Below are 26,468 nucleotides of genomic sequence, written 5' to 3' on the forward strand. Positions count from 1 at the left end.
GGCTGGGGTGCGTCTGCGTGCACCAGCTCTCCAGATAAAGATGGGCCGCGGCATTGCGTGAGCTCGTCCTTCTCGCTCCCTTTTATTTTGCCCCATCAGGATACCCTGCCTGCATCTCCCCCCGCTCGTGTTCAGGCTTGGAGATCTTTCAGCTCCCTGAGACGTTATTAGTCTCTCCTGGGAGGCTGGTGAAGGTGAGATGCTCCTTCTCCCCTTGAGCACCACCTGTGCAAATAACTCCATGGCTGAGACCAGCCACCAGCCCTGGGGGACGTGGGACCCCCAGTGATGTGGTGGTACCCAAGCCCCCCAGGGCAGGATGAGGTCTGTAGGCTCCCACCCATCCTGGGGCACAGACCAGCCCTTCAGGTCCCTGATCTCCTGGTGCAGAGCCAAACCGACACAGCAGCCGCTGCCGAGGCTCCGGCACGGCACATCGGCCAAGCAGCATCCCCTCCCTGCCGCGATGGAGACGACCCAGCTCTTCAGCCGGACTCCCATCCCCGGGCAGCATTACCCACCCCGTGGAGCAGCGGTGCCATCTCATCCGGCACGGATAACGCACGCCTGTGCATATGCCGGTGCTGGGAGGCGTAGGGATTGCTATGCCCTGCGCTGAAGAGCGAGCGGGAGGAGCAGGAGCGAGCGGGAAGCAGACAGCAGAGCCACGTGGGGTCTGGCTTGGGGGAAGGCCGAACACCTTCTTTTACGAATCTTGGGCTCCTTCCACTCCCACGCACGGCGGGGCGAGCTGACGCACATGGCACCCGCGGGAGCCGGCTCCCACGCCAGCTGGAGGCGTTGGCCGTCCCCAGTGCCGTTCGGCACCGGTGCGAGGCCACGATCCAGCAAATCCCTCCTGCACGTGCTGCGGTGTTAAGCACACGTGTCATCCCCGTGAAATCAGCGGGACGGCCCCAGCGCCTGAAGGTGAGCAGGTGCTGCGCCGCGCCGCCGCGTCGGCACTTAGGGGAGCCCGATTCCCATCCGCCTGGCCAAACCGCAACCATACATCTCTGCTTTCCCTGACCAGCTTGGCTGAGCTCCTCACCTGGCAAAAGAACACACGGCAGCGAAAATAAACACGGAGGGAAGCGAAGCCCCTCATGGCCCGGCGAACGAGGTCTGCGTTCCAAGAAGTAATGAAGCCCAGGGAATGGAAAATGCATGTCACTTGGCGGCAGGCTGGATGCGCGCAGGCGCTCCGTGCCGGCTGCCGAGAGGGTGCTTCGCCTCCACACGGCATCGCCACGGCACAGCAGCTGCGCCAGGTCCAGCCAGCGGCACCGTGCTGAACTCTGACATTTGAAGACGGAGAATAATTTGGCTTCATTAGCCTCCCCTTCCCCCCCCCCCCCGCCCCGAGCGGTCCCTCGAGCCGGGCTGGAATGTGCGTGGTAGGGACAGAACCAATCCCATTAGCACGAGGAGATTGTTTTTCGTTTGGTTTTGTTGTTGTTGAATCACCCGTGGCTCCGCTTCTTTGGGGTAGGTCATAGGAAGGAGGACGGGGAGAGGAAACCCATGGATGTGTTTTCCCGGGTGGCCGTCTACGGCACGGCGCTCCCCTGCCAGCCCGGCTGCCTGATTCCGGCAGCACCATGAGGTTTCCATCTTTGAAGGCCACACGAGCTTTGCTGCCGGCTCCAGGATGGTGCCCAGCGCGGTTCGAAGGAGCATTTGTAAGAGCAAGGGCTCAGCTCCCACGCGTGGGGTCGGGAAGGTGCTGCAAGCCAGCGGTGCTGCCAGAGCTCGCTTTGAATCCTGGTCCAACTCCCCACCCCGCATCCTTATCCTCGCTCCATCTCTGGATGGAGACTTAGCCTCTGTTGAGCTTAAAGCTGAATTTACAGCTCTGTGTGTTGGTCAGAACAGCACCGGATTGCAACCATGTGCTAGCAGGAGCCGGGCCAGGGGCAGCAAGAGGCAGCTGGAGCAGCTAGAAAATATCTTTTCCCCAGCTGAGATAGGAGCCCGGGCTCTTTTTCTGTCATCTTCAAAAGCCCTGCTCTGGCAGGCCCCAAAACCGCTGTTTCACCCTAATTTGTGCTTTCTCATGAAAGACCCTCATTCCTCCAACATGAGACAAGAATAAGAAACCTTCCCCCGGCTGTTTTGCATCCAGCAGCATCTCCCCGGGATGCGAGTGGGAAGGGGCGAAGGGGAGCGACGGGTGCAGACCCAGGTGAACCAACACCGTGTCCATTGCGAGTTGGGAAAATCGGTCACAAATCATGAAAACGGGGGTTGGCACGCGTGTGTGCAAGGCAGGGACATCTCGGAGTCCTTCCCCACTCTGCTGTCCCAGTCCTGGGCTTTCTGCCCTGTGCGGCATCCCTGGACCCCAATTCTCTTCCCAAGCAGAGATGTCCCGGCGGGACACGGCACTGGGCTCTGGGCACCCGACAGTGGGACGAGGAGCTGCGAGAGCTCCCGAAATCTTCCTCGGCACGGGAGAGCGTGATGAGAAATAGGGGCTAACGACACCGTTGGGAGCAGACGGCAAGAGGGGAGGGAAATCCGTGAGCAAATGCATTCAACGCGTGGCCCGGCTCCTCAGCTGGAGTGTGCGAGCGGCGGTGGAGCCGGGCCAGCTCCCGGCAGCTGAGATTTGCGGGGAGGGGGGAGAAAGGAGGGGGCATTTTCTGGAGGTGAAAACAGCAGCCCAACACAGCCACAGAGAGAGCTGCCGGGGGGGGCTGCCGACCCCATCCGCAGCCAGCAAAATCCCCGCAACCCTCGGCACATCGCCGGCACGGAGGCCGAGCGATGGCATCTCACGAGCGGGGAGATGCTGCAGGGGGTCCGTGGTGGAGGTGTGGGGGGCAGCGCGCTGGCCTCCCCCCACTTTTTGAAGCCGCTTCTTGCCGCAGCGTGGCTAACAGTCCCCACCTACCGGTCTGCGATTTCTTGCTGACCCGTGGCTGGACGCGCGGGAGGCGAGCGTGGGCGCGCAGATGCTCGCCGCGAGGACGCGACCCACCGTGGGCTCATGATCCCCCGTGCCCTCGCCGCCGGCCATGGGCTGGAGGGTGCGATTCCGCCGTGGGCTGGCTTGCCCGTTGCCAATGGGGCCACACACCATGAATTTTGCTTCCCCCCACGAAAAAATAAAAAAGAGGGAGCGAGAAGGAAAAGGCGTCGGATGGAAAACACCCTGGCTGCCTGCTGGGGGGAGTGGAACCAGCTAATTTCATGCATCTCCTTCTTGTTAGAGTGGGGTCTCTCCTCACCTGCTCCTGGGCACAGTTTCCTGCACCCCGAGCCAGAAATGAGGAATCTGACTCCAGTTTAAAGGCGAGGAGCTTGTCCACGGTTTGTAGCCCGGCTCCCAGCCCAGGAGGGGACCCGCTCGGAGCCGCTGCCCGCGGCGGGCAGGGTTTACCAGCTGTCCGCACCGATCTCGTGCCTTGCCATTTCCCTCTGCACCAGCCCATAGCAGGGGGACGCAGAGAACCCTGTAGTTGGGGGTCTCACCCCCAGGCAGCACCATCCCGGCGTTTCCCTGTTCGCTCCTTCTTGCACCCAACTGCTGCTCCATCACCGCAGGGTGTCTGGGGGCGAGCGGGTGCCAGCACCCTCGCCCAGCCCATAACGGGGCTCAGCGTTAATGCCCTGGGCTACGGATGGAAAATGCAGGAGAAAGACACCCCCTGACACACCATCCGGGGGGGCACTCGGTGGCTTGGCCCTGGCCGGGGGGCTCTTGTCTCTGGGTCATCAGCTTGCCCCTACCCCAAAGGCTGCTGAGCGCTGGGCTCCCATCTCTCAACCCTTCCCTCTTGTCCTGCCGGCCCCCGACACCCCTCTGCCCACCCTGGGACCCCGAGGCACCCAGCTGCCTGCTGAGGACACCGTGCAAGCCCCCAGATCCCATCGCCGGGGCAATACGGCTGTGGCACATGTTCTACCTCCCGTGCCAGCTCCGTACAGCCAGGGCTGCCCAGAGCATCCTCCACACGGCTCCCTGCCTGCTGCACAGGCAGGGCAGGCAGCGAGCAGAAAAAACCATCGCTCTCCTCTCTGTTCGGCGAGCTGAGCCCAGCCCGCAGAGCACAGCATCCCCCTCCAGCACCCGGCATTGCCGCACTGCGTGGGGGTGACAGCACACCCCCCAATTTAGGGACAGGCGGGAGCCGTGCTCCGGCAGCAGAGACTTCTGGCAAGGCAGCGGACCAAGCTCTGCATCCCCTCTGGAGATCCTTCTTCGGTTGCGACTCGTGTCGAGCACCCCAGCATCCCTCCACAGGGGTCGGGCAGCACCTCCTCGTCCCCAGCTCCGCATCCCAAAGAAAATAAGCAGCTGAGGCCAGCACCAGCCCCATTTCCTCAGGGGCCCCGCGCCACTGCTGGCTCCGAGGACGGGACCCCGCTGAGCTACTGAAGTGCTAAAAAACGAGCCTGCAGGCCCTCGCGTGAGCTTTTGTGTCGTGCTTGGCATGGGGAGAGCTCGACTGTGGCGTGGACGCGGGCGCCGCGCCAGGAAAAACACACGCCGCGGGGGAAAGGTGGGTGCGTGCACACGCGAGCGCGTCCCAGCCCTCGAGCCTGGGCGGCCGCGGCGCGTTACGCTGACGTGTCACGCTGACGTGTCGCGCGCGTGCACGGCCCGGTTTACGCTTTCCTTCCTCGAAATGGGCGCCCAGGTGCCGGCAGGCAATTTTTAGTGGGAAAAGCCCTCGTTCCCCAGTGCTTCTTTATACGCACGCGTGAGGACATGCACGCGGTCCTCCCCACCGCCGTGTCTCAGCCTCCTCCTCCTCTTCCTCACGGCTGATGGGTGGATGTGTTGGCGTGCATGGCCCCCTGCCCACCCCGCACCCTCCCAGCACCCACCGAGCCCACCCACCCCACGGGCGTTGGTACCAGCTCCCCGGGGAACACAGCATCTCCTTTTACGCTTGATGCCGAATCTCTCGATCTGGCCAATCTGCCGGCCCCACAGCCTGCAGCGGAGAGGAGCAACGCTCCGTGTCCGTGCAAAACAGCCCAAGCAGGGGATTTCTCTCCAGTTTGCCGGAGGTTTCATCCTGGCTCGGCTTGCAAAGACGGGAACAGACCTGCGTCCTCCCACCAGCCCTGCGCAGGGGCTCAAACCTGCTCCCCAGCTGGCGACGGGCACCCTGTGAAGCCACCGACTCATCCAGGTCTGGTACAAACCTTTTATTTCCCCTCCGCCCGCGCCGCCCAGCCAGCTTGGGGCTGGGTTTGCCCTTTGGAAGCGAAGCTGGGGGGGCCTCCGCGGCCACCCTCTCCCCCAAGCTCATGGCCCGGTGCGGTTGCACCCCGGGGATGGGGAGAGCTGCCGTGGCCGGGACAACACCGCAGACTCCACCGAGCTTTACACTGAGCCGAGCAGCCAAAAAGCGACAACAAAAAGTGTACCCCAAAACGGACACAACACCCCCCCCACCCCCTCCCCAACCCAGCTCCCCAAATCCAGATATGTTGCACGGGTGAAAGTGATACGGAGCAGCACAAAACCTGTGGGGATGGGGATGAGAGCCCCCCCGCCCCACCACGCCACGGCCCCCCGAGACCGCTCAGCGCTGGGGAGCAGCCGGCACACGGAGAGAGCCTAAAAACCCAAGGGTGGGGAGTCACAGGTAATAAGTTAATCTGTACAGACGTGTTAGGTGGACGCGGGGATGGCAGGGACCGCCGCCGCCGAGCCGTCCCTCCCGAGTGCAGGGGTGTCCCCATGGGGCACCAGGGGCTGATGAACCACATGCCGGTGCAAATCAAACCACGAAATGATGCACGAAGTCAAGTGATGGAGAACGGCGGGGAGATGGGGAGATGCCTCGGCTCGCACCAAGCCCGGCTGTGGGAGCAGAGCCCTGCGGAGCGGAGGGAGGGAAAGGGACCCCTCCGTGCCGAGGGGCTGTGCCGGGGCGAGCTGAGGGGGTCCCCGCTTGACCAGGAGACCCCAGGACTAGCCCCCTGCTTCCAGAGCAGTGCTGTGAGCCAGGGGACCCGGAGGCCGGCTGCCGCTAGGTCCTGCCATCGGCTACAGCCCCGCAGGCTGAGCTGCTCCCGGCATCGGGCAGGGATGCCGAGCCCAGGACGGAGGCATCCCGGCAGCTCCCACCTCCTGCCCGAGCTCGGACGTGCCACAGCAGCACGAGGCAGGGAAACGTCGCCTCGTCCCCTGCTCAGTCCCACCAGCGACCCGTCATCGGCATCGGGGCCAGCCGCCCCAAAGGCATCGGGGAGGGGAAGGAGCCATCCTGGGGCCCCTCCGCAGCTCCGGGAAGGGGCCGGCTGGGTCCTCGCGTGGGCACGGAGGCGGCAAGATCCGCTCCTCTCTCCGGCTGCCAACGCCAAATCCATTCGCCACGTTTCGGCTCCCCAAGGCAATCGGCTCCGGCCGGCGGAAGGGAGTTCCCAGGGCCGGAGACGGCGCCTTGGAGGCTCAGCCCAAGGTGGGAGGCCGGGGATGTGCCGAGCCAAAGCCCAGAACGCTGCAGACGCTCTCCATCCCCCACCGCAGCCGGCTCCCTCCTGCCCAGCGCTGGACCCATGCCCGGAGGGCTGCGGGGCCCCGGGGGCTCCGGTCGGGAAGAGACGGACCGCCCCGCTACGAGGACGGGCTCCCCCCGGCCGCCCCGCTCTGGCAGCTCCTCTCTTGGCTCTCGAGCGCTGGAAACCAAGATCCCAGCAAACAGCACATCTACGGAGGAGGCAAAGCCGCTGCCCGGCTCCTGGGAGCCTCCTCTGCAGCGGCCATCCCTGGGGAGGAGAGCGGGACCGAGCCAGATCGTACCCCCGGTCCCCCCTCCATGCCAGAGCCAGAGATGCCCCGCCAGGAGCCGGGGACACAGGGGAGCTGGAGGGACCACAGAATGGGACCGGGGACGATGTCCTGGGGATGGAAACAGGGAGGTGATGTGGTGGTGATGGGAAGGGTGGGAGCACTACAGGATGGTCTTGCCCAGGTCGACCTTGAGGGGCAGCGGCCCCGCGTCCTCGCCGCCGTGCGTGGGGCACAGGGTGACGGCGATGACGGGCGGCAGGGGGAAAGCGCCGGGGCCATCCAGGTCTTCCAGGTACTCCTTGTCTCCGTTGATGCTCAGAGGCTGGAAGAAAGGCAGAGGGGACAGGACCCCGTTGTCCCCAGACCGGGAACACCACGGGGCTGGCTGGGGACGTAGAGCACGGCACGGACGTGCTGGCGAGCCCAGCACGGTGGCCGGGGACTGCAAACACCGTACGGCCACGTCTCAGCCCCGCCAAGGCTCACCCAGCTGTGACGGGGAGAGCCAGGGTGTCGGGGACCCCCGTAGGACCCCCCCCACCGGGCTGCGCTGAGCACCGCTCACCCCGTACCTGGGTCTTGACGTGCTGCTCAGGAGCAGTCACCAAACTGGCACAGCTCAGCCACAGCATCACCATGATGGAGAGGAAGAGGCAGGCAGCCAGGATCCAGCGAGGAAGGCCCGAGCGCCTGTAACACCCCACCACCCCCCGCCAAAGAAAAAGGACGAGTTTATGGCAGGGCACGAGGTGGGAATTGGGGGGTGGGAGAGCATCTGCTCCGGCGTATCCGGCAGGTCCAGGCCCCCCCGGGCACCCGCGCAGCCCCACTACACCTACTTGGACATGCAGCCGAGGAAGTCGTGCTCCGGCTGCGGGGGGTCCGGGTGCTGCACCTTGCCTTTGCCTCGTGGCTCCTTCACGGGGGGCTTCTCCCCCTTCACCCGGGGGCCTGGCAGGGGAGAGGCGATGCTGAGCCCGGGCACCCACTGTGGGCACGCCTGTCCCACCCCCCATCCCTTTGCCCAGCACAGGATGGGGTGCAGGGGTGCCGGGTGGTCCCCTCTCCCCCCAGGGACCCTCTGCCCACTGCGGGGACGCAGAGGATCCCAGGAACTTCTTGGAGTGGGTCCCGAGTCCGGACTCTGCGGGTGTGTGGGGTGTGGGAAGCTAATCAGACCTGAGAAGCGGGTAATTTGTTTAGCTCTGGAGAAATCGGACAAGAGCCAGGAGGGCTCAGAGGGTCCCGGCCCCTCACCCCGCCGGCAGCCCAGACCCCCCCGCACCTGTGTGGGGCTGGGAGACGCGGGGGCCGGACCCCGGTCCCGGCCGCGCCGGCCGCTCCGGCTGGGTCTCCAGTGCTTCGAGTACTGGATACTCCATCTCCGGCTGGGACTGATGGGTTGGCAGGGAAAGAGGGAGAAAGCAGTGAGCGGGGGGTCCCCATCCCCTACGGCAGAGTGGGGACGCGGGACACCCCCACCTGAAACACCCCCACCTGAAAGACCACGACTTTGCCATCATCTGCCTGCAGGTAGAAGGTCCAGGTGGAGGAGATGAAGCTCTGGGCAGAGCTGACGATGTCGTTGCAGAAGGTGGAGACCAAATCGAACATGGAGAGTGACGGCGCCTTCAGCTCCAGGCTCTGCAAAGGAGCAAGGACATCGTGTCACCGTGGTCCCCTCGTCACCCACCCCGGCGGACAACATCCCGCCCCGAGGACGGGACCGAGTTGAGCCAAACGCTCAGGTCCGGGGCTCAGCCTGCTTCTCCCAGGGATGGGGATGTGCAGGACCCGTGGTTTGGCCACGGGAGGGTCACTGAGCCCAGGGCTGCGGTCCCCGGGGCCATCACCCATCCCCAGGGCCAGCACCCAGCCCCAGGGCCAGCACCCAGCCCCTCGGCAGCCCTGAGCTCGCACCAGCTCTTTAAACAATAGGAGCGGAGCGGCCGAGATGCCGAGGGCGTTTCTCTCCTGGCAGCCTCTCCGTGCCCTGGATTCTTGGCCGTCGCGGCGGTTTGTTATTTTTAAAGCATCCCTGCTGGAATCCGCTTGGCTGCTCCCTGCCACTGGCTTCGAACATTTTCCGACAGCCCCTTGCACGGTCAAACCAGCAAACAGGAAATAAATAGGTCAGATTCTGTATCTAATTATTATGCTAAATCTGCTTTGCCTGCTTGTCTGGGAACCCGAAGGAAAAATGCTTTGGGTGGGTGAAGGGGGTGACGGCCCTCCCCATCAGCCGGTTGCCCCCCGGTGCTCATCCCCGACCTTGGAGAGGGGCTGGGAAATGGGATCAGACACTAGGAAGGTCTTAAAAACGGGCTGCAAAGCAATTTTTCGAAGGAGCCGCGGCTTTCTACAGCACAAATTCATCTTTGTCTGCACGTGTACAAAGCCAAAAGCCTCTACCTTGGGCCAAAGTCTAATTTAATTAATTGGGCAAAAGCTGAATTAATTAAATGTAGGAGGAAAAAGCGTTGCTAATTGCTGGGAAGGATAACAGATCAAAAGTGGGGGAATCTGCAACAATCACCCGTCAGAACCTCTCACCCTGGGAATTCGGCGTAATCGCCCTGCCTGGCCCAAATCTGCAGCAGCCTGGGTCGAGCCCAGTTAATCTGCTTTTTATGCTTCGGACGAAGCAGCGCGATGGGCCGGCAGCAGGCTCGTATCATCCCAGCAAGCCCACAGCACCCATCCGCAGGAGCACATATAACAGGGGATATAAAATAAAGCAAGATGCAGCGGGCATCCCACGGTGTGGGTTTTGCCAAGGAGCACGCCTGGTCCCAATCCGCCTTCGGAAAGCACCGGGGGAAACCGGATCCCGGCGCTGGGGCTCGCCGAACTGCGAGGCTGCTGGCGGGGACGGCCGGCGGGCAGCGAGGGGAGAGACGGAGCTGGGGAGGGATGGAGGGATGGATGGGCTGCACGTGCGGGGTGTTAGAGCCTTCATCCCCAGGGAGAGGAGGGACTGGGCTGAGCTGCCGCAGGAGGAAGGGATCTTTCCTAAAGTGGGACCCAGGGGCCAAGCCACCACGTCCCGGCGTCTCCCTGTGGGGTCCCGAGCAGGGGGTGGCCGGTGGGCTCAGCAGGGTCTCCATCGCATTGGCGTTGCACGCTCTGCTCCGTAGCGGGACAAACTTTGGTCCCTGCCATGCCCAGGGTGACCAAGACACCCCGTGTCCCCACACCGGGGGTCAGGTGAGGACCGAGGTGGCCGGAGAAGCCACCCTGAGGGCAGCCCCCTGGCTCCAGGCTCCTTGAGGAGCCGAATCCCTTCCCCGGCCGGTCCCCGGCAGTCCCGTGGGGTGACGGCACAGGGACGGAGCAGCCGGGGCACCCTGGGATGAGGGACGCATCCAGCCCTTGCTGCCCACAGACCCTTTGGGGAAGGAGCCAGATGCAGGGACCGGGTAGAGCCACTGCTGGTGGCACCAGGGACAGGTTGGACAGGTTAAGGGGGGGGGGGAAACGGGAGCTCCCCATCTCCCCGGCCCCTCACCTTCTCCTTCCTGCTCTCCACCTCGGGCAGCTGCTTGCGGCACCCCGTCACGCAGCCAAACTGCTCCTCTGCGTTGCTGTAGGCTTCGGCGCACGCTGCGAGGTAGAAGGGGGGTGTGTCAGGTTTTAGGGGGTGCTCAATCCCCCAGATGAGCCCCGCATCCCCAAGACCCCCCTAATCCCTTCCGATTTACACCTGGTGGGTGCAAATCTGCACCCCGCTTGGTTTGCAGCAAGGTCCTGGGGGCACAGCGTGGGGCCGAGCGGAGGCAGGATGCTCGGGGAGGGTGGAAGGTGTCACGGTGATGCCGGCGGTATATAGGGGACCCCCCCGGGATGGTGTTTGGGGGAACCGGGGCCGCTCGGCCGCCGGCTCCTCACCTGCTTCACACTCAGCTCGGGTTGTGTTCAGCTCGGCGCTCGCATCCACGAAGTGACAGATGGAGAACAGCCGGCAGCCCCGGTAACAGGCGTTGAGAACAGCATCCTGCAGGGAGGAGGAGGAGGCGAGCGTGGAGCTGGCACCAAGCTCAGCCTGGTGGCTGCGCCGGACCCCCACCGCGGCCTCCCCCCCACCCCTGCACCCAGTTGGGGGGCACCGGGCAGCACCACCCTCCCGCAGGACCACGGCTGGGGCTGGCACCCCGAACGCCGGGACGATGGCATCCCCAGGGGGAGGGAGAGCTGCCTTTGCCCCCCCACCCCACTTTGCACCTGATGGTGGGGTTGGCACGTGGCCTCATCTCCATCGAGGACGTGGCAGGACCCCCCATCTCTGTCGGGGTGCTTGGCGCTGGGTGGGCACCGGCATGCACTGGGGAGGGTGCGCATGGGGGGGTTGCATGCATTGGGGACACCGGGAACGCACTGGGGGGGGCACCGAGCCTACGCGGGGGGTCACCGCGTGCATCTGCACGTGCAGGCTCAGGGGAAGCGGATGCACCCACCCACGGGGGTCCGCGCAACCCGCGGGGGAGTGCGGGCAGGGCTGGGTGCCGGCAGGGAGGCAGCTCGAGCCCAGATGGGAAAACAACTCCATCCCCGCTCCGGCAGCCGAGGCCGCGTGGGCTCCTGCCAAGGCGCTGGCCTAGATACGGCCCTGCCACCGCGGGGGCTCGGGGACGGTCCCGGGTGCCAGCACGCGGCCCCCGGCATGGCACGGCTACGGCATCTCCGATCCGGGGCTTTCCGTCATGCTCTGGGTCCGGCAACCCAGCGCTCGGCTCCATCTCAATCCCCGCTGCCGTGGCTCGGTGCTGGCCCACCGTGCCGCCACGGTGTCGCCCGCTCGCCCCGGTCCCGCTGGCCCTGTGCCACCCGGTGCTCCCGGGGACGGTTCTGCCATGCCACTGGTGATGGGGAGCGGGGCCTCACCGGTGGCACCCCAAACCCGGAGCAGCTGCCGCCGCCGAGGTGGCACGGGTGAGACCCGGGGGGGCACCCCAAAGCTGGGATGGGCGAAAACACTGTGGGCACCCCAAACCAGGGTGGATGCCCTTACCGGGGGCACCCCAAAGCCAAAGCTAGAGGAGACCACCGGGGCTCCCACGGTGCCCCCAGCGGTGCTCCCAGTGCCCCCCATGGTGTTCCTCATGCCCCCACGGTGCTCCCAGTGCCCCCACGGTGCTCCTGATGCCTCCACGGTGCTCCCAGTGCCCCCACGGTGCTCCCCGTGCCCCCACGCTGCTCCCCACAGGGGTGGCCCGCTGTGGGGGCCTGTACGGCAGCGATGCCCACGCGGGGCGGGCTGGTGCCCCCCAGGGTCCCCCCGCATCCCCCAATACTCCCAGTTTCCCCCAGTCCCCCCTTGACACCCCGCGATGCTCCCAGTTTCCCCAGTTTCCCCTCGATACCCCGCGATGCCGCCCGATGCTCCCAGCGCCCCTACCCCTCCCCATGCTCCCAGTACCCCCCAGTACCCCCCTTTCGCCGCTCCCAGTGCCCCCCCCCCCCCCCCGCCCCGACTCACGGCGGCGGTCCGGCGGGGCAGGCTGCGGCCGCACTGCCCGCGGCAACCGGCGGTGTCTCCGAGTTGGGGAGAGAAAGGATCGGGAACGGCGACCGCGGCGGCGGCGGTGGCGACCGCTACGGCCAGGCCGAGGACCGGTAAGGCCCGGTACCGGGGGGCCGCCATGGCGGGAGCGGAGCGGAGCGCACCCACCGCCGCCGTTGCCGCCGTTGCCGGCTCCGCCGTGACGCGCCGGGCGGGGGCGGCCGGGAGGGACCGGGGGGGGGGGGGGGGAGAAGGAGAAGAGAGCCGGGGGGGGGGGGCGGGGGGAACCGCCGCAGCCTGCCGCAGCTCCGCCGGCACCGGCACCGGCAACCCCCGGGGGTGGTAGCGGCGGGTAGAGCGGAGCGGGGATGCTGGGGGGGGGGTTGGGTACCGGGGGGGGGTGGAGGATGGAGGGGGGGGGTGGTCGGACACCGCGGGGGGGGACGGGTATCAGGGGATGAAGGGGTACGCCGGGATGCGGGAGAGTGAGAGGGGCTGGGGACCGGGGGATGTAGGGGTACCGCGGGATGCGGGAGGATGCGGGGGGGGCTGGGGACCGGGGGGTGCTCGGGCACCGGGGGATGCACGGGCATCAGGGGATGTAGGGGTACCCTGGGATGGGGGAGAATGGGGGGGGGTCTGGGGACCAGGGGATGCATGGAGGTTGGGGGATGCACGGGCATCAGGGGATGTAGGGGTACCCCGAGTTGCGGGAGAATGGGGGGGTGTCTGGGGACCGGGGGATGAAGGGGTACCCCGGGATGCGGGAGGATGTGGGGGGGGTCTGGGGACCGGGAGGTGCTCGGACACTGGGTGATGCACGGGCATCAGAGGATGTAGGGGTACCCTGGGATGCAGGAGAATGGGGGGGGGGTCTGAGGACCCGGGGATGTAGGGGTACCCCGAGATGTGGGAGAATGGGGGGGGGGGTCTGGGGACCGGGGGATGCATGGAGGTTGGGGGATGCACGGGCATCAGGAGATGCAGGGGTACCCCGAGATGCAGGAGAATAGGGGGGGTGTCTGGGGACTGGGGGATGTAGGGGTACCCCAGGATGCAGGAGAATGGGGGGGGGTCTGTGGACCAGGAGGTGCTTGGGCACCAGGGGATGCACAGGCATCAAGGGATGCAGGGGTACCCCGGGATGTGGGACAAAGTGGGGGGGTCTGGGGACCGGGGGGTGCTCGAACACTGGGGGATGCCAGGAGATGCACAGGGACCAGAGGTGTGGGGGGAGCGGGGGCTGTAGGGGGGCACTGGGGGATGCGGGGGGACCGGGGGATGCGCAGGGATCAGAGGGACACAGCAGGACTGGGGGAGGCGGAGGGATGGGGGGAGCAGCAGGACTGGGGGCCACACTGACACCAGCAGCACAGAGGGACTGGGGAAAGCGGGGGGACCGGGAGGGGGGGACGTGGGGAGCGGGGGGCACATTGACACTGGTGGCACACAGAGAGAGGGGCGCAGGGCGACGGGGCTGCCCTGGCGCTGGGAGCACAAGCAGCACCGGACCCTCACTGCCCCCCCAGCCAGCACCCCCATAGGGACCCTCGTGCCCCTTGTCCCCAACCAGCGTTCGACCCAGGCATGCCAGCCCCCCCCAGCAGCCCTCGGGTCCTCTCCCCGGGTCACCTTCGTGCATCCCAGCCCGCACCCCGGCTCCGCAGGGCCCCTTCCCAACCAGGGCGCTGGGCTCTCCCTGACACCCCAGATTTACAGCTTTGATTTCCCAGGGTTTAAAAGACATAAAAGGCGCAGGCTTGGCCCCGCGCTCGCCGCTGCCCTGCCCATTAGCCTTATTTATGGCAGCACCCCAAAGCGGGCCAGGGGGGAGGAGGAAGAGGAGGAGGAGGGCTGGGGGCTTCGCTAACCTCCAGCCCTAATAGGGAACACATGGCAGGACCCCGGCACGGGGAAGGGGGGGGGGTCTCCCTATCCCAGCTCAGGGTTGAGGGGGGGCCCACACCCTGGGGCAAGGGGAGAGGGTTGGGGGCGGCCGGATCCCCTCAGGGACGGCTGGGGGAGCGCAGCCCCATGCCCCCCCCCGCCCCCCCGGGAGCAGGGAGTGGGGCCTCTCCTCGCCCCGCTGCGCTCCGCCAACTTATTCATCTTGTTAATCAAACCAGGGCCGGGAGAAAATGTGCTCCGGCCGGGCTGGCGGGGCTGCCAGGTCGGCTTCGTTCCCCCCTTCCCCCTCCTGGAGCCCGTCCAGCCCCTCGGCCTCGTGTCCGGCACCGGTGACTAATGGCCGAGTAAATGGGATAGATTGGGGGCTGTCACCATAAATCACGGCGCCGCGCTGCAGGTGAGGTTTCCATCGGCCGGGAGGGACAGAGCCGGAGCCGAGACCCCCAGAGGGACCAAAAAACCACCGGATCGAGTGCCGGGAGAGCCGGGAGCACCGTGCCGTTGGCTGAGAGGGCTGGTGGGCAACGGTCCCGCCGCACCTGCCTGCGCTACGCCTGGCGCCGGCCCATGCTCCATCCACTCACCTTTTAATAGAAAAAAGCCTTTCCCAGGCAATAATATTCGAGTTGGCAAATATTTACCGCCCTCCCTCCTCCCCTCGCCAGAAACACTCGATGCCTTTTGCATTTATCACTACTGACCTACATTTATTTTTTTTCTGGAGCCTTTTGCGAAGCCGCTGGCTCCCCCCACGCTGGCCGGCGTGTCCTCGCCGTCCCCCCGTGGCCCGGGGACCCGTCACCCCGTGTCCCAACCCCGCAGAGCCCATCCCTTGTGCTCAAGCACCCCCTCGACATCAACGGCATTTTTTTCCCCTCTCTAGAGATCGGCAAACTCCGCGGCGGGACTTTTTGTGCTTCCCAAAGCAAACAGAGGTGGGAAGGTGCGGCCGCCCCGCTGCGAGGGATGCTCTTGAGCGAAGGGGTTGTGCTGGGGGGGTGGCAGGGAAGGGGTTAAGCAGGTTATAAATTACCCATGGATGTGGAAATGTGACTGAGAGGAATATAAAGAAAACTCTGACTGCTGGATTCTTTGCATTTCTAGCCTCTTTATTTTTCCCCCAGGTCACTTTAAAAGGATGCAGGCAGTCAGAGGCAGCTCCGCTGCGCCTCTCCTCCCGCTTTTTCTGGGGTTTGGGGTTTTTTTGTTGTTTGTTTTTTACACCCTGGCCCTTGAGCCAGATGCTGTCTCTGTCCAAGGACTTTATGGAGTGAGCTCTGGCTGGGAAATCAAGTAATTAGATTAATTCAGGGTAGATGTGCTGGGCCCGGCCCCGGTGACACATGATGGAGGGCTGGCAGGAAGGTGACGCCTGGTGGGAAGCCAGACCGAGGATGCTCAGCCCGGGTTTGGGGACATCACCGCTCCGGGGGGCCTGGATCTGTCCGGGGGGGTCACATCCCACCCGGGCAGAGCAGGGAGCTCACGGCCGTGTGGGCTCCGCCGCTTGGGAGCTGGGCCCCATGGCCAGATCCTGCACCGCAACAGGGCAAAGAGGCCCTGGGAACGGAGCCACGCCGGGGGGGGCAGCCGGACCACGCCAGCCCCACGGGATCACCGCGCTGACGCCGACAGCCGGGTCCGGGGGTCAGATGGGGGTGCTGGGCCGGATCCTGCCTCCCGGCCGGTGCCTGCGAGCGCGGCGGCTGGTGGGCAGGAGGGAGCAGCCCTTTAAAGGTCACTGTCAAAGGGCAGCGCTGACCACATCTGCCCCCCACGCTGACTCAGAAAAACGGGAGAGCGGTTCTGTCATCGCCGGCTGCTCCCCGGCGTTGCCATCGGCCGGATCCTGACACCGTCCCGGCAACTGCCCGGGTTTGGGGACCCACCGGCACGGCAGGGCTCGCTCAGGGCTGGCACTGTGTCCCCCCCCCCACCGCTGTCCCCATCCCACAGCATCGGGTCCGGATTCTGCCGTGGGTCGGGGAGGGCGAACGTCCCCGAGCCACCTGGGGTGACACCCCAGACACGTCCCAGGTGACACCAGTGGGCACCAACGCTCCCCTCTCCTCCCGACACCACCGTCCCCCCACCTTCCCCCTGACCCCCCAGCAAAGCCTCAAGCCACCTCCCGATGCTGCCTTTGCCGGAGCCGGCCGTGTCCCCTCTCCCAGCGCCAGGATGGGTGTCACCCCCATCCCCGCGGGAACCCACCCATCCCAGCTCCCCAAAACAGCCGTGCTAAATCGCATTTTATCCTGGGCTCCGGCTGGAAGCTGAAAAGCTTGGCCGGGAGAAGGAGAAGGCAGATGGGGGAAGCGATGCGGGCAGGCAGCCGTGCAGGCAGGCGGCCACGCAGGCAGCGCAGGTGGGCAGCTGGGACGGCTGCTGGTCCCAGCTCCGGCTCTGGGGGGGGGGATTTCTCTTTCCCTCCCTCCAACTGCCCCCCCCCCAGCACCCACCGCTGGCTCCCACCCCAGGGTGGCTTCCCTCGGGGTGGGGGGGGGGATCCGGGCGGTGGGTCAGGATTGCGGGCGGCCGCCGGCCCCCGGGGCGGCCGTGATTCACTCGGCCAGACTGCGGACGCTGGGGCTGAAGTTTCTCAGGCTGGGTGGCTCCCGGAGGCTGACATTTTTGGGAAATTTCAACAAAAACAGTTCAGAAGCTTCCAAAAAACAGGACGATGGGAAAAGGCATTGTTTTGCCTCCCTCCCGCTCGCTTTTTTTTTTTTTTTTTTAAATTTTATTTGCTAATCCGCGCAGTCCCTTCGGCCGGTGCCCAACACCTCGGAGCCCCGCAGCGACTCCCACGCAGCATCACCCCCCCGCCCCATCCCTGCATGGCTGCGGGGCTCAGCACCCCCCCTCACGGGTGCTATGGGACAGGGGCCGATTCATGGTGTCACCCCTTTGGGAGGAGCACCCTGGGCCACCCGCATGTCCCCTGCCACCCCCGGCTCTGTCCCCCCACGCTCCGTCCCCCGCAGGGAGAGATGTCCCTGTCCTCTCAGCCGAGGAGACGCAGGGCGCAGAGCTGGGACAGGGAGCAAAGGGACGGGGAAAGCCACCGGGCGATGTCCCCACGGGCTGGAAAAGGTGTGTGTGTCCCCCCCCCCAGCTCTGAGCCCCCAGAGTCACCCACAAACCTCAGCCACAGCAGCGGTCCCACAGCCTCGGGGCTCCCAGCCCCATCCCAACCTCAGGGTCAGGGTCACCAGGTGCCTCCGTGTCCCCTTTGCTGGGTGGGGGGAGAACACGACCCAGGCATATCCCCCCCCCCGGTGCTTTCAGGGCACCCCACTGCCCCCCCCATCGTGCACCCCAAATCTCAGGCAGACCTAAAGGACGCGCAGCCGGGGACAACCCACGACTCGGGGACGGTGGCCTTGCCACGAGCGGGACCCGCTGTCCCAGGGTCCCACCACCCATCCGGGGGTCTGCAAAGCTCTTGGTGCCACCGAGTCCCGGGTGGGGGGGACAGGAGGAGGCACCGGGCATGGGGGGTGGGGGGGGTGCGATACCCGAGCGGACACTTCACCGCGATGCCGGTGGCACGACCGGACACGCCATCACCGCCGGGCTTGTCCGGGACCCCCGGGGACAAACCCCAAGCCGGTGGGGGCTTGAAGCCACTTGGGGCATTTTTTCCCACGTTTGGGTTTTTTTTTTGGGGGGGGGGGAGAAAGACAGAGGGTGGGTTTGATAGAAAATATTGGGATTTAGGGCAAGATACGTCTGTTTTCAGCCCCTCCAGAAAAAAAGTAATAATAGGATTTTGGTCTTGTAAAGCCCCTTTTGATGAGGGGGGGCCCTGGCTGTGTGTGCAGCCCCGGGAGAGCGGCCCCGGGGGCACGGGAGGGTCCGGGGGGGGCCCACGCATGAGTCACCCGTGGGACGGCGGCTCTTACTCACCTACCGCGGGGCTCGGGGGGGGGGGGGACCGGGACACCGGCGGGGGGATATCCAGCATCCCACGGCAACACCGGGCATTTACCGGGCGGAGCACGGCAGGATCAGTGGGCTCGGTACCGGGACGGGGGGATCCCGGGATGGGACGGGACGGGGGGGCCGGTGACTTTCTGCCCCCCCCGGGGGCGGGTCCGAACCGGGCGGGGCGGGGCCAGGGCGGCATTTAGGGCTTTGGTAACCGGGTTTTTGGTTTTGTTTTTTTTTTTTTTTTGCTCAGACTTGCTCGGGACTTTCCCGGACGTGCCGGTACGCTCCGCCGCCCCGGGCACCGACGGGCACCGGAGCCGGCCATGCCGTTGTTGTTGTCCCCCCCCCTTCTCCTTCTCCTCTTTTTTTCCCTTTGCCTGAGTTTTCTCCACGCCGAACCCCTCGCTTGTGAGTACCGGGAGGCTCCCGTAAGGTGGGCACCGGGAGGAAAGGGGGGGGGGTACGGGGGGGGGGGGGGGGAGAAAAACACCCCGCCCGGGGGCTCCCCGGTTCATTGCGGGCCGGGCGGTGCCGGTCCGTGGGTGTGTTGGGGGGGGGGGTGTCCCCGTCGTGTGTGTCCCCCCCCCCCGGGATGCGGGAGCGGTCCCGGCAGCGGCGGGGGCAGCGGCGGGCGCACCTCGGGGCTGTGCGGTGCAGGGTAAGGGACCCCCCCCCCCCTCCCCAAATCGCCTCCCCCCCCCCCCCCGGCAGGCAGCCGGGATCCCCCCCCTCCCTCCTCGACCCCGCAGCCCAGCCGGGCCCCCCCTTCTCCCCGTAGAGAACAATAGAGGAACCTTTTTTTGTTCCCCCCCCCCATCCCCGAAAGCAGCAGGGACACCCCCCCCCTTTTCCCCTGGGAGCAGCGAGTGTCCCTTCTCCCCATGGAGAAGAGGGACCCCCCCTTTACCCTAGAAGGGTCAGCCCTCCCCCTTGCCCCCCCCTCACCGTGCAGACCCCCCCCTCCCGGAGAACAACGCGGCTCCGTTCCCCACCCAGGACAATGGAAACCCCTGTCCTCCGGCCGGAGAACAATAGCGAACCCCTTCCCCACACGACCCCCTCCCACCCCGAAAGCGGTGACCCCCCTTTTGCCCCCCCCCCGGAGCCTCTAAGACCCCCCTCCTCCTGCTAAAAACAAGGGGGACCCCCCCTTTCCCCCCCCGAGAGCCGTGCTCCCCCCTGTCCCAGAGAACAATGAATCCCCTTTTCCCCACCCAGAACAATAGGGAGCTCCCTCCCCCACGGAGAACAATGAACACCCACCCCCCCCAAAAAAAAAAAAAAATACCCCTGGGGGGCTCCACAATGCTGCCCATTTGGGGGTCCCACCCGGCGGTGGCAGGTCCAGGAGGTGCCACCTGTGGGCTGAGCTGTGGGCGGCCTCAGCCCCGCGGGGATCGGGGTCCCCCCTTGCCACGGTGGGGGGGACACACACGCAGGACATGGGGGAGCTCCCCCCCGCCCCCCCTTTACCCCACAGAGCCCTAAACCCAAATTAGCTTCCATCCCACCCGTCGCCTCGTTGCTCTCCCTCCGGCCCGAGCGAAGGGGAGGCAAGATCCCGTTCCCCGCAGCAGGAAGTTTGGCTTCCTCCCTATGATGGGAATTTCTCAAGGCGATGGATGTTCGCTCCGACGCGCAAACGGGTCCCGCCAAGAAAAGCCACCGCTCGGCAGCTCCCGCGTCCCCGGCACCGCCGATGCCGCGGGGTCACGGTCACCCAGGTCTCGTATCCCCTGACCCCCTACCCGTCGTTAACGGCGAAGTCTCACGCAGCAATAATTAGGGCAGGAATTGCAGAAGCAGCGGAGGGGGGAGGAAAAATGCTCCAAAAATCCCTTTAGGAGCCGTTAACGAGAGCTTCCGAGTCGAGGTGGGTTTTGGCGTGGAGCGGTGCCCACCCCGGTGCCCTTCCCGGGGGCCGGAGGGGTTAATCCCACTGGGGACAACGTGGGGCCGTGGCCGGACCCCCCTTGGGGCTGACCCCGCACCTTTCGGCTCACCCCAGTAAGAGGATGCCCGGTGCCGCTCACAGCTGGTTTCACCCCCCCCCAAGGCCCCCATTTTCCCCCCCGTGTTGGGGTTCGGCACAGGCGAGCGGGGCGAGCGCTCGCCCTGCGGCCCCTCGACGTGCGGCGCTGGGGAAAGGCGAAGCCAAATCTCCTTTTAGAGAGCGAATGTTTCCCCTCGGTTCAGCTCGGTCGCGCTCGCTGGAATGCCTGGGCTTTTTATAAATCCCTCCTCGAGCTGAGGGATGGGCACGAGAAATGCCAGTTGGAGAAGAGAAAGGGAAAAAAGATAGTGGCAAGGAGCGATAAAGCGTTTTCGGGTGCCGTATCTGCCTGCAAATCTCATTGCTTGAGCTTTAGAAGAGCTCAAAATATGTATATCTATATTTCATTTAGTTTTCTCGCAGAATTCGGGGCTGCCCAAATTTCCTTTTGTTCTTCAGGGCAATTATTTGTATTTTTCTTTAACCCCCTGCACGTCTTAATAAATCTTTTTTAACTGCGTGATCTCCGACACTTATCGGAGGGTTTTTTCTTTTCTTTCCCAGCCCCTTAAAACGCTGATATAAAAATAAAATGAAATCCGGCCCTTCGGAAGAAAAGCATAAACGTTCCCGACACCTTGGAAATGTGGTTTTACTTTATAGCATTACTTAGCACCTGATCAGCATTTTTTTTTTAATAGGAAAGCCATAAAAACCCCGAGCAGGTATTTTCGTTGCGACTTGCACATTCCACAGGCTGCCTGCGTCTCTCCGGCCCTTTCCTCTCCGATCTGAAAACTTCACACTTTTCCCTTTTAAAACACATGTTCGGCGCTGTGTCTGCGCAGAGGGAAAAAAAAATTGCAGGGGAAAAAAAAAAAAAAAAAATTACAAAATTGGCCCCTCCAGAGGATCCTGCTTGGAGGAGAAAAAAAAAACCAAATTGCAAGGGGGGGGGGGGGGAAATAAAAAAAATTGGCCCCTCTAGAGGGTCCTGCTCGGAGGACGGGAAACGTGTCTGTTTTACGGCGCTCGTGTGTGTTTCTGGTGCTGTTTAGATTAAGATTTAGGAGAATTAGGGCCCGGAGCGTCGGGTCTGTTATCGGCGGAGTTGGAGCTCGGCGCTCGGCTAATGGAGGAGCCGGTGCTGGGTGGGCTCGTTGGCAGAGCTGGGGGATGCTTTTTTTTTTTTTCGGAGGCCTCGCTGGAGGATGGGGCGAGTTGGGGGCTCAACCACCCCCCCCCGGGGAAGGGTTTGCTTTGGGGGTGGGTGGGATGGATCCATGCCATCATCCACCGATGCTCGGGGTACCCCGGGGTGCCTGGCACCAACGTGTCCCGGATGCTTTTCCACGCGGACGCTTTTACACCCGCCCCAACGGCATCCCCTGAGCGACGGGAGGCACTGCTCGTTAAGAGATCTCCAGGGGAACGAGGATTTTGGAGCATTAATTGCGCCGGGGTGGGAGCTGGAGCGGCCGGCGGGCGCTGAAAGCCGATAGGAGCCGGGGAGGTCGGAGGGGAGAGGAGGTCGCGGCACTTTCCGGGAGGTAATTTGGGATATTAGCCTGGCGCGTGCGGATGGAGCCGATAAGGCTGATGGACACGGAAAACCCCGGAGCGGGCTCGGGGGGAGCCTTTTTTTTTGAAGCCTCGTGTCATCGGGGTCTCGAAATAAAGTGGCGTGGGGGGGGTTTCCCATCACGGAGGGGGTCCCCGGTGGGGATCACCCTCGGGGGGGTTCCCCGTGCCGGCTCCCAGGCGGCCCCTCGGGGTGTCGTGGCGCAGGGACCGTGTGCCGAGGTGCGAGCGATGGGTTTTGGCAGAGCCCGGCGGCACATGGTTGGGATTAGGCGGGTGGTCGGTGCCGGTCTTGGCCGGGAAGCGCTGCCTGGCCCTCGGCGGCGTGTTCCGAGGGGGGGCTGCCGGCCAGCGTCACTGGAAAAAGGGGGGGGGGGAAAAATACCCCCAAAACTTTCCATAGCTGCTTTGGAAATCCTTTTGTCGTGAAAAATTCACAAAGCCGCAACCCAGCCCCCACCCAGCCCTGGAAAAATCACAGCGTCGCCAAGACCCCCCAGCCTCACGCTCCAAACTCCCCAAAGGCTGTCGGCGCTTCCCGGCTTGAACCCCCCCCCCGTCCCCCCGCTCCGGCTTCGCCGAGGAGCCCCCGAGCTCGCGGGGAGAGCCCGGCCGAGCCCGGCGCCTCGTGGGCTCCTGCCTCTGCTTCGGAGGAGGGCGAGCGCTGCCGCGAGGGGCTGTGCGGTGATAAATAGATGTATATATCTAAAAAAGTATGTAAGTGGATGTAAAATAGATTTAAATGTTTAAAAATAGGTAGAAAAGATTTAAATATATAAAAATAAATGTAGATTTAAATACATGAAATAGAGATGAAATATATAAATACATAGAAGACTAGATATATAAAATACATTTAAATACATATAAAATAGACATAAAATTCATTTAAATACATACAAATAGACATAAAATTCATTTAAATACATACAAAGAGACATAAAATCCATTTAAATACATATAAAATAGACATAAAATACATTTAAATACGTATAAAATTATAGAAAAATTACTTTTATTTTTTTTTCCCCCCCCTCTTTTGTTTCTCCGGCTGCAGACCCCGCAGTGATTTCCCCCCAAGACCCCACCCTGCTGATCGGCTCCTCGCTGGTCGCCACGTGCACGGTCAGCCCGGACTTTCACCTGAAAGCCGAGGACCTGTACTGGACCCTGAACGGCCGGCGCCTGCCCGCCGCCTCCTACGCCGCCCTCGGCCCCACCACGCTCAGCGTGGCCCTCGCTCGCCTCAACGGCTCCAAGCAGCAGTCGGGGGACAACCTGGTGTGTCACAGCAGAGACGGCGGCATCTTGGCCGGCTCCTGCCTTTACGTTGGACGTACGTCGGCGGCGCCGGCGCGGTTGCACGTGCCGGGTTTGAGCCGGCCGCCGCGTGCCGGGATGTCCTCGCCGGCCGGGTCGCCGCGTTGCGGTGGGGAGAGCCACGGCTCCTTGGTGGAGCCTCGGGAGGATTTGGGGATCCCCGCGGGGATTGACACCCCGCTTCTTGCCAGAACGTGCCCCGCGAGCTCGCGAGGGTCGCTCGTAGTTGCTCGATTTTAACCTCCCCGCGGTTTGCGCCCCGACCCGCGGCCGCAGCCTTGGGCTCGCGGGAGCACGCAGCAGAAAAAGGCTGTTTTGGCAAACCCTCGGTAAAATTACACTTGTCCGAATCAATAATCGTAAGATTTTATCTCGGGCTATTTTAAGGACGATGCTACGTCCTAGGAATACAGAGGCTTAACTGGGAACACAGCTTGGATTTGCTTTTTGGGTTGCCGTTGCTGAAAGAAAACGGCTCCGGAGCCGGGTGCAGGCAGGAGCTTAAACCCCTCCAGCAAACGCGTTTGCAGCCGCGGGGCTGGAACCTGGGGACCGGGGGCTGCGTTTCGCCGCTGCGTCGTTTCATCCCCCTCCGTCTCTTTTTTTGTTTTGTTTTGTTTTTTCTTCTCTCCCAGTACCCCCAGAGAAACCAGTCAACATCACCTGCTGGTCCAAAAACATGAAGGACCTCACCTGCAAGTGGGCGCCGGGGACGGAAGGGGAGACGTTCCTGCACACCAACTACACCCTCAAGTACAAGCTCAGGTGGGGTGCCCGCCTTAATTCCCATTTTTCTTAAAAACGCCGGCGTGGGATTTAAAGGCTGGTGGGGAACGGGGAGCCCGATGCCTCCTGGCTGGCCCCTGTTTGGGGATGGTGCCCGGTGTGATGAGTTTCCTCAGGTCTCAGCCGCGGCGAGCGCTGGCGGGCGGCCATGCCCCGTGCGTGCCGGGGAGGAGGAGGGTGAGGAGAAGCGGCCGCAGGGCCGGTAACCCAACACCTCGCCGGCGCGATGCCGGCGGTGTGGAATGGCAGATAAATAAGCCGCCGTCCCCGCCGGGAACGGCCGTTTCCTCCGGGGATGGGTGAGCATCCCCAGCTCGACCGTGGCAACCGGCGGTGCCGGTACCGGCACTCAGCACCTGCCCGCAGGTGGTACGGCCGAGACAACACGTGCCAGGAGTACCACACGGCCGGACCCTACTCCTGCCACATCCCCAAGGACCTGGCCCTCTTCACGCCCTACGAGATCTGGGTGGAGGCGTCCAACCGGCTGGGGGTGGCCGTCTCCGACGTCGTCATGTTGGACATCCTCGACGTGGGTGAGCCACGGTGTCGTGATGTCACCGCCACGGTGTCGTGATGTCACCGCCACGCCGGTGACCTCGTGGCGGGGGGGCGGGCGGGGGAAGCGGGCGGCAGGTTCACACGGCGGGATGTTGGCGGGGAGGGGGGACACGGACTGGGCAGCAGGAAATGGGCGATCTGTGAGCAGAATTGCTCCTAATCGAATTAGGCTGTTTCCTCCGAGGTTTTTTTTTTGGCATCTGCGGCTCCTTAACCCCCGCCTGTCCCCGCAGTCACCACCGACCCGCCGTCGGACGTGCACGTCAGCCGGGTGGGGGACCTGGAGGACCAGCTGAGCGTGCGCTGGAGCTCCCCGCCGGCTCTCAAGGATTTCCTCTTCCAAGCCAAGTACCAGATCCAGTACCGGGTGGAGGACAGCTCGGAGTGGAAGGTGGGTCGGGATCGCTCGCCGGCGGCGGGGAACGGTGCGGGATGCTTGACCGTGCCGGCGCTGCCATCTTTTTCCCTCTCCAGGTGGTGGACGACGTGGGCAACCAGACGTCCTGCCGTCTGGCCGGCCTCCGCCCCGGCACCGTCTACTTTGTCCAGGTGCGCTGTAATCCCTTCGGCATCTACGGCTCCAAAAAAGCCGGCATCTGGAGCGACTGGAGCAACCCCACCGCCGCCTCCACCCCGCGCAGCGGTGAGCACCGCCGACGTCGGGCCGGCTTCGTTCGGCGGGCAGGGAGGGGATGCCGGCGACACCGCGCTCCCCCTGCCCTGCGCACGCGGGACGTGCCGGGGAGGGGCCCTTCCCCGCTCCGTGCCCGGCACTTGGATTTCTTGCAAAGGAGCCAATTCAGAGCTCAGTTTTCCCAGCTGGGAGCCAAAACCCTGCTTGTTTTCCTCTTGCCCACTATTATTTACGGCACGGTGACGATGGTGAGGAGGCGGAGGCGGTTGAGCCGCGTTCCCCCCCCCCCGGCGGTGCTGACCCCCTTGTCCCCGCAGAGCGAGCGGCGGGGGGCTGCGACCCCAAAGGGGGGGAGCAAAACACGACGCTGCGGCGGGAGCTGAAGCAGTTTTTCGGGTGGGTGAAGAAACACGCCTACGGCTGCTCCAACCTCGGCATCAAGCTCTACGACCAGTGGCGCGTGTGGCTGCAGAAATCGCACAAAACACGCAACCAGGTAGGTAAGGAGCCTTTTTTTTTGCACTTCTTTTCCCCGGCTGGGTGGGGATGGGGATGCAGGGTGACCCCAGGGATGCTGGGCGACACCGAGCCCGGAACATGCGGCCGGCGGCGACGCGGGGCTCTGCTCCTCTCCGCAGGTTCTTCCCGGCGATAAGTTGTAGACCCCGGGGGACCGAGCGCCGGCAGGATGACACGGGGCGCCCGGCGCCCACCCGGGACCACCCACGCCCACCCCGGCCCTGCCGGGGGGGAGCAGGAAGGCGGCCGGGGCGAAGCGTGGCCCTGCAGCCCCGGGGAACGGGATGGGATAAGGCGGGGGGGGCAGGTCCGGCCAGCCCCGGGAGCCCCTCGCGTGCCGCTGGCCCCGTGGGACTGCGGCCCCCCGCCGCAGCGCTCGCACCCCGCGGCAGCGAGGGGACCCCCCAGCCTCGCTTGGCCGGGGGGGGTGCGGAGGCTTTGCTCCTTAACCGCCAGCCGGAGCAGCCTCTGGGATGAAAGGGGCAGCGGGGGCTTTCTGGGTGTCCCCCCCCCGCCTCAGCACAGCCCCCCCCCCCCCCCGGAAGCAATTTTGGCTGTTTTTCTCCCCAGGGACCCATGTGCGAGCGCACGGGGAGGGGGGGTCTGGCCCTGGGAAGCCACATGGGCTGGTTTGAGGCTGCTGGGGTTTGCCCAGTGCCTGCTCCAATTTTGATTCAAACCAGCCTTATTTTGGTTCCATTTCAGTCAATTAGGAACAGATTTAAGCTTAATGCCAATAAACCTCTTGAAACCCCACCGGGGTCTGCGTCAGCGGAGCGGCAGCAGCGCACGGGGACGGGGATGCAGCGGGCAGCCAAATGGGATCCGTGTCCCTCGTCACCCCGTCCCTGGGCTCCCGAGCCAAGGTGGAGGGGGGGGCACTGGAGGGGGAGACACGACACAAGTCCTTTACACCAAACCATGGGGACAGGTTTATTTTGGATGACCATAGAAAGGGCATTTGTGGGGCACT

At 64.4% G+C, this 26,468-nt stretch overlaps 2 protein-coding genes across 6 annotated transcripts; one reads left to right on the forward strand and one right to left on the reverse strand.

Moving 5' to 3' along the window:
- Positions 1 to 5,155: 5,155 nt before the first annotated feature.
- On the reverse strand, positions 5,156 to 12,458 carry TMEM59L (transmembrane protein 59 like). The gene is made up of 8 exons (XM_075037464.1): positions 12,234 to 12,458; positions 10,646 to 10,751; positions 10,266 to 10,360; positions 8,255 to 8,401; positions 8,043 to 8,151; positions 7,597 to 7,708; positions 7,330 to 7,447; positions 5,156 to 7,079 (listed from the first exon to the last, which is right to left on the reverse strand). Exons 1-8 carry the CDS (start codon positions 12,396 to 12,398, stop codon positions 6,918 to 6,920), a joined length of 1,014 nt encoding a protein of 337 aa, XP_074893565.1. The 5' UTR covers positions 12,399 to 12,458; the 3' UTR covers positions 5,156 to 6,917.
- Positions 12,459 to 17,703: 5,245 nt separating this feature from the next.
- CRLF1 (cytokine receptor like factor 1) lies at positions 17,704 to 26,423 on the forward strand. 5 transcript variants are annotated; one of them, XM_075037902.1, is made up of 9 exons: positions 17,704 to 17,780; positions 18,352 to 18,509; positions 22,733 to 23,011; positions 23,631 to 23,760; positions 24,148 to 24,317; positions 24,576 to 24,733; positions 24,817 to 24,985; positions 25,294 to 25,472; positions 25,615 to 25,790. In XM_075037902.1, the coding sequence occupies exons 2-9, from the start codon at positions 18,425 to 18,427 to the stop codon at positions 25,636 to 25,638; spliced, it is 1,194 nt and encodes a 397-aa protein (XP_074894003.1). In that variant the 5' UTR covers positions 17,704 to 17,780; positions 18,352 to 18,424; the 3' UTR covers positions 25,639 to 25,790. The 5 variants fall into 5 exon arrangements, with proteins under 5 accessions (XP_074894003.1, XP_074894006.1, XP_074894005.1 ...); XM_075037901.1 differs by lacking the exon at positions 17,704 to 17,780 and adding an exon at positions 18,170 to 18,190; XM_075037905.1 differs by lacking the exon at positions 17,704 to 17,780 and having other exon boundaries at positions 18,089 to 18,509; positions 25,294 to 25,483; positions 25,615 to 26,423.
- The last annotated feature ends 45 nt before the right edge of the window (positions 26,424 to 26,468 follow it).

The sequence above is a fragment of the Buteo buteo genome, chromosome 10 (assembly GCF_964188355.1).
Source record: "Buteo buteo chromosome 10, bButBut1.hap1.1, whole genome shotgun sequence".
NCBI lineage: Eukaryota > Metazoa > Chordata > Aves > Accipitriformes > Accipitridae > Buteo > Buteo buteo.